At 41.2% G+C, this 10,635-nt stretch overlaps 1 protein-coding gene across 5 annotated transcripts in view; it reads right to left on the bottom strand.

Annotated features, from left to right (window-relative positions):
- The window catches only part of PLXNC1 (plexin C1), a 183,844-nt gene that overhangs the window by 134,264 nt on the left and 38,945 nt on the right, over positions 1-10,635 (bottom strand). For all 5 annotated transcript variants that reach the window (XM_023738574.1, XM_023738575.1, XM_023738572.1 and 2 more), the window contains exon 3: positions 2,833-2,967. In XM_023738574.1, coding sequence (XP_023594342.1) covers positions 2,833-2,967 — 135 coding nt within the window. The remainder of the gene's footprint in view (positions 1-2,832; positions 2,968-10,635) is intronic.

Below are 10,635 nucleotides of genomic sequence, written 5' to 3'. Positions count from 1 at the left end.
TGTCCCTTCTCAACCTTGGGTTCCCTATCACCAGCTTTCCTGTCCCCTCCTGCCTTCTAGTCCTTGTCCCTGGACTGCTGTGCCTCATTAGTCCCGTTTTGCTTTGTGAGGCTGTCCAATCCATGGGCTGAATGGTGAACTTCAGGAGAGGCTTCACCACTGAGCTAAAAGGGTATTTGGGGGCCATACTCTCGGGGTTTCTCCAGTCTGTCAGGCCAGTAAATCTGGTCTTTTTTTTGGGGGGGGGGTTAGAATTCTGTTCTACATCCTTTTCCAGCTCTGTCTAGGACCCTCTATTGTGATACCGGTCAGAGCAGTTAGTGGTGGTAGCCAGGCACCATCTAGCCGTACTGGACTCAGTCTGGTGGAGGCAGTGCTAGCTGTGGTCCGTTAGTCCTTTGGACTAATCTTTTCCTTGTACTTGTTTTCTTCATTCTCCCTTGCTCCCGAAGGGGTCAGACCAGTGGAGTATCTTAGATGGCCGCTCACAGGCTTTTAAGACCCCAGACACTACTCACCAAGGCAGAATGCAGAACATTGTCTTTACAAACTGTGTTATGCCAATTGAGCTAGATGCTCCCCGAGACCATGGTCCCCACAGCCCTCTGCCCAGCAGTTCAGTCCCTCAGGGAGTTTGGAAGTGTCTATGGAGCTTTCATGACCCTTCCTTGTACAAGTTGTGCTGGCTTCCCCAGTAATGTGTACTGTCTTACCCCTCACCAAAGTTACCACTTATCTATTTAGTTCCCCCCTACCCCTCCCATCCCTCGTAATCAACAAAGATTGTTTCTTTTTCTGTGTAAACTTTGACATGAGTTATATGGTAGAGGTCTCATACAATATTTTTCCTTTTGATTGACTTATTTCACTCAGCATATGTCCTCCAGTTTCATCTATGTTATGAGATGCTTCACAGATTCATCATTGTTCTTTATCTTTGTATAATACTCAATTGTGTGTATGTACCATAGTTTATCCATTCTTCTGTTGGTAGGCATCTAGGTTGTTTCCATCTTTTTGCTATTGTGAACACTGCTTCAATGAACATGGGTGTGCATATGTCTATTAGTGTGATGGCTCTTATTTCTCTAGGATATATTCCTAGGAGTGGGATTGCATTTTGCCTTTTTTTTTGCAGTGCTGATATTTTCCTTTTTCCTCTTACTGTCCTGTGCTGAGTTCCTTTTGTTTGTGGATTTTTTTTTTTCATTTCTTTTGTTTTTGTAGGTTTTGTTTTTACTGAGACTTTATGTTTTTCTTCTTTATGTTGATGAGTAGGTTTGTTAACTTTCTTTGTGGTTACCTTGAAATTTACCCTTATCTTCCTAGATTTGAACCAGTCTATTATTACTTGGTATCGCTTGACTTCCTCTCCATTAGAAGGTTCTATACCTACACCGTTTATTCCCTCTTTTATTTTTCTGATGCGGTTGTCATTTACAGATTAACCTCTCTGGCTCCCTTTTGTAATTCTTTTGGTTTTGCATAGTCCTTAAGAGTTCATTTCCTAGGTTGGTAACTGGCTAGTAGAATCCTGTGTCCTATATTCAGCCTGTGGTCCAATATTGTTTGTTCTCAGATTGAAGGACTTCCTTTAATAAGTCTTGTAAGTTTGGTTTGGTTTTTACATAGTCCTTTAATTTCTGTTTATCTGGAAATGACCTAATTTTACCATCATAGGAGTCCAAGATGTCGGATCCATGCTGCAGTAGCTGATAGGGGACCTCTGCACGTATCTCTCTTCGCGCTCTGTTCTCGGTCAGTTTCTTATTCCATTCAGTGCTTGGCTAAGTTCTTTATCTCTTCATTTGATGCTTAGGGTTTCAGGACTGACATGTGCCTCTGTTTGACTTAGTTTTTCTGATCTTTGCTGCAGAGGGACGGTGTGGTTCTTCTGACTACAGCGCCATGTTGCCTGGAAGTCTATGGGCAACTTAAATTTTTGGCCGCTCTGTGCATGTGCATGTTCACCAATGACCTCAAAAGCCTCTCAAGTATTGATATTTTGGGGTTACAGATAAATTTTAGCAAGCAGGCAAATTTGCAAATACAAAATTCTCAAATAATGAGGACTGACTGTATGTTTTTGAGTTATTTAACCTCTCCAAGTCCTAGAGTCTTTATCTATAAAACAAGAGTGACTTCATCTCATTAAATTAACATATTTCATTAACATTGTTTATTATGCTTTATATATATATATATATTCAGACATTATGCATCTAGAAAGAGACCACGCTTAGAACAGTAACTAGTACATAGTCAACAGGGACTCAATACAAATTAGTTTCCTTTCCCCTTCGTTGATGAAAGCACTTTGTAAAAATGAATAAAACGTAAAAAGGGATTATTTCTATTTCAGGAAGCAGAAGGAAGAAGAAAAACTAAAACAGATAAAAGAGGGAGGGTGAGGGCCATATATTTCCTGGTTCATGAATGTGTATGAGATGGTGGCCTGATATTAACCCAAATTCCAAACCAAGTCCCATTGGGTATATTCAAAAATGCATCTAACCATTCAGTGCCCACAAAATAAATGTGGAAATTCAGTTACCTTGCTGATTATGCGCCCATTTGAAAGCACGGCCTTCTCTGAAAAACTTGGCACTGGAAATATAGCCAATAATAAAATCGTCTAAATAGGCAATATTTCTTGCTTACTTACTGACAGTACAGTTTTTTAGTTCCATGCCTGTGCACCATTGTGGGTCTCCTCAAAGCCTGGGGCAGCACTCAAACTCAGTAGCTCAAAGTAAAAGCTTAGTGGATAATGACATCAATTAAACAATTCTTATTCATAAGTCAGAAACAATAACTAGTATTTCCACCTACCTCTTTCCCAGCTGTTAGATAGATGTAGCTATTATTCACTGGATCAGGAACAAGTTTGTAGAAAACAGGTGTTTCTTCTTTAATTTCATAGATAACCTCTGGACAATTTGAAGTCAAATTCTCACCAAGAATAACCTGTTTTTTTTTTTTCAAAAAGAGAAATAAGATTTCTATTAAATACTTTGAATAGCTAGCAGATGGCAAAACCTGTAGCTTGATTCTAAAATCATATCCTTTCTTACTCACTACATATATTGGCTAAGGTACCATGTTCCTCATTCATCTTCTCGTGCCTCAGTTTGCAACAAGGCTGGTAATAACAAGCACAGTATTTCGGCTTTGGTAGGGGACAACACCACACACATACACAAAAGCCACTCTTCAAATGCTGCGGCAGTAGTCTCACCCGTGGAAGCTCATCGTCCACAATTCCAGACCATGTCTGGCCCTATCATAAGCCACAGATGATAGTTTCATTAGTACAGAGCCAAGAGTGACCTTAAAACTAAAGGAAGTGGGCGCGACATATGTACGCACGTTACTCTGGTTTTTCTGTATGATCCTACATAGTCATGCATTTTAAGTATCCAGGACAACTTAACAGGTATAGATAAATAGGCATGTTTTCACATACAAAGTATAAATACATATGACTCAGTGGCTGTGAAATTGGACATACCTGAGTTACAATTCTTAAGTCAACAAACATCTACTGAACACACACTATGTATGAGGCACTGTTCTGGGTGTTTGGAAAATGGCAGTTGTCATGGATTGAATTGTGTCCCCCAAAAAATGTTTGAGCAACTTGGCTAGGTTATGATTCCCAGCATTGTATGATTGTGTTATCTGATGTGATTTCCTTATGTGTTGTAAACTCTACCACTATGATGACAGTATATGTGATCTCCTCATGTGTTGTAAATTCTATCACTGTGATGAGGTTATACTGATGAGGTTGACAAGATTAGTGTCTTAATGCAATCTCTTTTGAGATATAAAAGAGAGAAGCGAGCAGAGATATATGGGAACCTCATACCACCAAGAAAGCAGTGCTGGGAGCAGAGCGCATCCTTTGGACTTGAGGTTCCTGCGCAGAGAAGCTCCTAGACCAAAGGAAGACTGATGACATGGACTTTCCTCCAGAGCCAGTGGAGAAAGCGTTCCCCTGGAGCTGATGCCCTGAATTTGGACTTGTAGACTACTGGATTGTGAAAGAATAAATTTCTCTTTGTAAAGCCGTCCACTTGTGGTATTTCTGTTGGAGCAGCACTAGATGACTAAGACAGAATTTGGTACCAGGAGTGGGGTGCTGCTCTAAGAGATACCTAAAAAGTGGAAACGGTTTTGAAACTGTGAATGAATAGAGAGGTGCGGCAGCAGCAGAGGGCTAGCAGTGGCAGAGAACCTGCAGCAGCAGAGAAGGGGCAGCGACAGAGAACCAACAGCAGAAGAACCAGGAGACCAGTGCGAGACAGCACTGGAGCCGACCCACAGAGCAAGAGAGCTGAGTGCCTGTGTGCAGGAGGCTTCCTGGCGGAGTGGGGTGCCTCCAGGCACTTAATCAGTGGAGATACCGAGGTTTGGAATACTTGCCCCAGCAGGGCAGATGTGGGTGTGAGGCCAGAGGGCCAAGAAGCCACAGAAAGCAGAAGCTGAAGAGGCAAGGAACACAAGAAGCCAAGCTGCCTCAGTCTCAAAAGGTATGGTCATGACCTCAAGGGTTTCAAAGGGTGGAGCCATGGCTTCTGGTGTGTCTAAGGGTGGAGCTGTAACTCCGAAGGACTAGGAGAATGGTACGCCTAAAGCCAAGGCAGCAGAGTTACCATCCCAGTGGGCCTGGAAGGCGGAGCTGAAGCCCAGGGCCGGGGGGCCTCCACTCAGAATCCGGAGACTGTGGCCAATACCTGGAGTCTGGAGGGCCGGGCTGTTGTGTAAATTGTCTCAGAGAACAGAGGATTATTTTCAAGCCTTGAGGGCTAATGTAATGTGTTCTGCTAACTTGCAGTGATCAAAATGGAAAAAGAAATCCTTGCCCATATAAAATTTACATTCTTGTGGGGTGGGGGTGGGGGTGTAATAGTTATTAGCAGTAAATTTATTAACAGATTAATGCATTTGTTAAAAATAAATAAGTAAATTATACAATATAACATTGTTTTGCTAGCTGCTGTCACATCGGCTCCGACACATGACGACACTATGCACAACAGGATAAAATGCTGCCCAGTCCAGCACCACATCTGTTGTGATCCATAGATTTTCATGGGCTGGTTTTCATAAGTAGATCACCAGGCCTTTCTTCCTAGTCTGTCTTAATCTGGAAGCTCCACTGAAGTCTGTCTACTGTAGGTGACTTCGCTGGTATTTGAAATACTGGTGGCATAGCTTCCAGCATCATAGCAACACGTAAGCCACTACAGTACAACAAACTGACAGATGGGTGGTGGATAAAATATACTAGAAGGTAATAACTGATAATGGACAAAATAAAGTGGGGTAAGGGTATGGAGAACACATGTTCAGGGCAGGTGTCATTGAGAAGTTTGCATTTATTTAGAGACTGGAAGGAGGTGATGGAGTGACCACTGAGATATCTGGAGGGAGCATGTTCTTAAAAGAGGGAACCACCAGTACAAAGGCCCTGAAATGGGAGGCGGCCAGCATGGCTTAAGGTAAGCCAGTGAAGTAGAGAGGAATGAACACCAAAGTCAAAGAGGTAAGAGCGGTGGGTAAAATAGGGCCTTGTACGTCTCTGTGCAGATTTTGCCTTTTACCCTAAGTGAGAGAGAGGGAGCAATGCAGGGCTTTGAGCAGACGAATGACATTGATCTGACAGATCTGCGTTATGAATTAAAAGGATCATTCTGGCTGCTGTGATACAGCAGGGTTTGAAGCATAGGTATGAAGACCAGTCAGGAGACTATTACAATAATCCAGGAGAGACATATGGTGGCTTGGGCTTGGGTTTGCATCTTGACTCTACCTTTAAGTAGCTGTGCTACTTTGAACTAGTAACTTACTTAACCTCCCTAGGTCTCAATTTCTTCATCTCTGTAACGGTGCTAATAATGCCTTCCTTATGTAAAGTTGTTGTAAGGATCAACTGAGAATTTTGAATGATGCTCAGCACATAATCAACATTCAATAGATAATAATCTATTACTAGATTGCAAGCTCCTTGTGGGTAGGGACCGTGTCTTAGTCATCTTTACATCTATCACTTCGCCGAATATAATACCTTAAACATTGACGGTACCCAACATTTTGTCAGTTTGAACACATCAGATATAATATCTGTATATACACCCCTACCTCTGTGGACATCAGTTACATTAGGCACATGGTTTGAAAAGAAAAAACTGGCATCTGAGATTCTTTGCAGACAAAGTCTACTTTCATGTATCTATTGATCAGTAATATGCCTGTTACCTGCATATCCTGATGGCAATTAGAAATTTGCTCCTTAATCAAATGCTCCTTATCAATTTGGCACACAGGGAATCCCTCTGCACTCAACACTGCTCTCAGGATCTGGGCCTGAGTCTAGCTTTGCCCTGCAATCAGCGACTCCTTTCTATCATCAACTAAGTGTATCTAGTGAACTAGTGGCTCATTTGGAGCACCCAAACTGCTACCAAATTTAGTAGCAGCTCTGCAAAAGTCAATTTCACTAACCAAATATGTTAAATAGAACTTAAAAAAAAAAAAAAAAACAGAGGTAGTTTCGTCTTAAGGCAGGTGGGAAAAGCTGTGCCTCAAGTCATTTAAAAATGACTCTACAGCCTCACTGTCCAATATGGTAGCCACTTGTCACATGGCACTATTTAAGTGTATATTAAATTAAAATTTCAGTTCCTCAGCCACACTAGCCACAATTTCAAGTGCTCACTGGCTACATGTAACTAGTGGCTACCATACTGGAGAATCCAGATACAGAACGTTTCCAACATCATGGAAAGTTCTATCGAACAGCACAATCCTGTAGAAAACTATGAGTGAAAGGAGCCATCAGGCAGTCAGTGACCAAGGTATGGGCTTGCCAGGTTCTTGTCTTCCCATCTTTAACTCATAAGGTTTATTAATAAGCTGATATTCAGACAGCTACTCCTGTTCTAGAAAGTAGTTGTATAGAGGAGGAGAAACAGGGAGCTAGTTTTAAAAAAAATATTCTCTAGTGAGGCTCCAGAGAAGACAGACTGCTGCCCACGTATCTCTTGAGGAATTCATCATGTCAAAAGCATCATTTGGCAGCACCACCTATGAAGTACTCTTGCCAATGAAGCTGAGCCTGGATCTCATCAAGCCTTTAGTGTCAACTTCGATTTACAAAAAGAACCAAACCCGCTGTCATCAAGCCAATTCTGACTCATAGCAACCCTATAGGATAGAGTAGAATTGTCCCATAGGATTTCCAAGGCTGTAAATCCTTATGGAAGCTGACTGCCACATATTTCTCCACGGAGCAGCGGGTGGGTTCAAACCACCGATCTTTTGGGTAGCAGCTGAGAGCTTTAATCACTGCGCCACCAGGGCTCCTTACTTCCATTTAGCATTAGAGAACAGAAGGGATAGAGGAACAAGCTAAATGACACCACAAGGAAACAAACAGCCAAACCCACAATGTGAGACATTCTATAGGACAAAGAATCTCATTTTTTTAATAAGTCAATGGCAGGGAATTAAAAGAAGGAAGGAGGTTGCTCTAAATTAACAGAGACTTAACAACCACATGTGAATTTGAGGACCTTGTTCAGACACCCATTTGAACAAAACAATTGCAAAAAAAGACATTTTTGAGTCAATCAGGGAAATTTAATTATAAGGACTGGACATTAGATAATTCTAGGGAATTACTGATCATTTCATTAGGTGTGATAATGGTATTATGTTTATGTAAGAAAATGGCCATAGTTTTTTAGAGATGCATAGTGAAATATGTAGGAGTGAAATGACATACTATTTTGGATTTGCTTTAAAATAAAAAAGTAGATACTGTACGACCCCAGTGATATGAAATATCTAGAATAGGCAACTACATGGAGATGAAAGTATGTGAGTGGTTACCAGGGGATGGGGGAAGAAGGGGCCGGGGGATTATTGCCTAATGGGTATAGAATTTCTGTTTAGGGTGGTGAAAAGTTTTAGAAATAAACAGTGGTGATGGTTGCACAAAAACAAGTAAATAAAAACAATTTAAAAACACTGCCGCATAGAATGTTTTAAATGAGTTAGAACTATGGTGCAATTTTTATTGGGGGCTTAGTTTATTTACTCTCAGAGTGTGGTCGATGCAGACAGGTGGGAGCTGGAGAGAGATAGTTTGGTGTAGCGCTGATGTATTTATTTGACACCTTGGAGATGAGGCACCAGTAGTTGCTCTAGAACTCTGATTTATGGCAGGATAGCTTTTCTTCTTCCCTCCCTTCCTCCCTCCTTTCTTTCTTCATTCCTTTTCGTAATTACCGAAGTATATCATGTGCCAGGGTTTACCCACCAGCTTCCAGAACAAGCTACCTAAAGTGGCCTACACTGAAGCTTGTCCTGATGACTACTGATGCTGGGTGTAAATTGGTAAGTTTCATTGATGGAGGGAATGGGACTTTCCTGGAAGACAATTTAGAATTACTTATCAAAATTATAAAGAACATACTCTTGGACTCTGTAGCCTCTTGCATATATGTGAAATGACATATGTACGTGAATATTCATTACAGCATCATGTGTTACAACAAAAGATTGAAAACAATCTCAGTACCCAACAATAGGGGACAGGTTAAATAAATTACAGTACAAACAATGGAATACTATTTAGCCATAAAAAGTAATTAGAAAGCTCTTTACAAATTGATATGTTATAAACACTAAGATACTATCTCATATGAAAAAAGCAAAAACAACATACGTAGTATGCTAACATACCAGTGACCATGAACATGCCTTAGGACTAGGCAATGTTTCATTCTCTTATACATAAGGTCAACATGAGTGTGAACCAACTCAATGGCAACTAACAATAACATTTATTTAACAAAAGAGGGAAATAAGATCTTCCTCTTTTGCTTGTAGGAAGACCCTGGGTGGTACAAACGGTTAATGCTCTTGGCTGCTAACCAAAAGTTTGGAGGTTCAAGTCCACTTGGAGGCTCCCTGGAAGAAAGGCCTGGCAAGCTACTTCCGAAAAATCAGCTATTAAAAACCGTACAGAGCACAGTTCTACTCTAACACACATGGGACTGCCATGAGTCAGAATCAACTTCACAGTAACTGGTGGTTACTGGTTTTTGCTTGCAGAGCCCCTTGCCCATTGCCATCGAGTTGATTCTGACTCATAGAGATCTTATAGGGCAGAGTAGAACTGTCCCATAAGGTTTCCAAGGAGCCGCTGGTGGATTCGAACTGCTGACCTTTTAGTTAGCAGCGTGAGCTTTTAACCACCAGGGCTCCATTGCTTGTAGAGATATATATAAAAAAATTCTGGAAGGATATCCAAGAAACTGATATCACTGGTTACTTCAGAGGTTGGGAACAGGTGATTTTCACTGTATTCTATCCTGGGTTCTTTTGAGTTTTGAACCATGTCAATGTATTATTTTAGATAAATAAATATCTTTAAATTTTTTAAATATTTGAGGATGAATGGGACATACTGTTTTTTCTTTTTGCTAGATTATGCAGAGAATGATCATCATAACCCTGAAGGCAGAACAAGAAGAGAGTTGAAATTTTTTCACAAGGGACCCAAATGTGCTAGAAGGAGGGGTTGGGGATCTCTGCTTCTGTAGTCCTCAGAGTCTCATTTCTCTCAGATGACTGTGGGACAGGAGAGAGATGGTTCCTCTTCTCCACCTCCAGGTTCCTATTAATATCACTTCTTCCCCACCCACCCCCAGCCCAGTCCCAGCCCAGGGGCGCCAGTGGAGCACTTGGACCTTCTAACTGCAAAATTTATGACAATATCAGCACAGAGGAGGAAGCCAGCAAGACTGGAGCAAGAGAAACGTTTCTTCCTCAGCTGGGTTTAGCTGGGCAGCCTCGGAAAAGAAGCGTGATCAGTAAGGCAATGCAAGAATTGACAGTGAGTCATAGAAACCCAAAATGGATTGAATTTTGCATAAGAGAAACCTCATCCAATTCACACACACCCCCTTGGGCATGATGTGGATTTTCATCTATTGCTTCCAGGATATGACCTTAATATAGGTTATTCTGAAGTCAACCTGAGCCACCTCCACGTATATCCATGTATATTCTTACATACTCTTCATCCTTTGGATCTTAAATGTCACCTCCTCTGAGAAGCTCCCCCGATTGGCTGTCTGCTGCACCCTGCAGTTACTCTATTCCATCACTCTGTTTTCTTCATAGCACTTATCACTATCTGAAATGATTTTATCATTGATTTATTCATTTACTTGTTTTCAGTCTGTCTTTCCCCACCATGGAAGCAGGGGCCTTGTCTGTTTTGTTCACTTTTATATCCTCAGCACCTAGAACAGTGCTTGGCACATAAAAGGTGTCCAGTAAATGGTACAACGACAGATACATTGACCAATGGAACAGAATTGAGAACCCAGATGTAAATCCATCCACCTACAGTCACCTGATCTTCGACAAAGGCCCAAAGTCCATCAAATGGGGAAAAGATAGTCTTTTCAACAAATGGTTCTGGCAAAACTGGATATCCATTTGCAAAAAAATGAAACAGGACCCATACCTCACACCGTATACAAAAACTATTTCAAATGGATCAAAGACCTGAATATAAAGCCTAAAACTATAAAGTTCATAGAAGAAAAAATA

This window comes from Trichechus manatus, unplaced genomic scaffold (genome assembly GCF_000243295.1).
Source record: "Trichechus manatus latirostris isolate Lorelei unplaced genomic scaffold, TriManLat1.0 scaffold00119, whole genome shotgun sequence".
NCBI classification, from domain to species: domain Eukaryota; kingdom Metazoa; phylum Chordata; class Mammalia; order Sirenia; family Trichechidae; genus Trichechus; species Trichechus manatus.
Note: the sequence above shows the minus strand (reverse complement) of the source record. Positions and strands in the feature narration are given on the sequence as shown.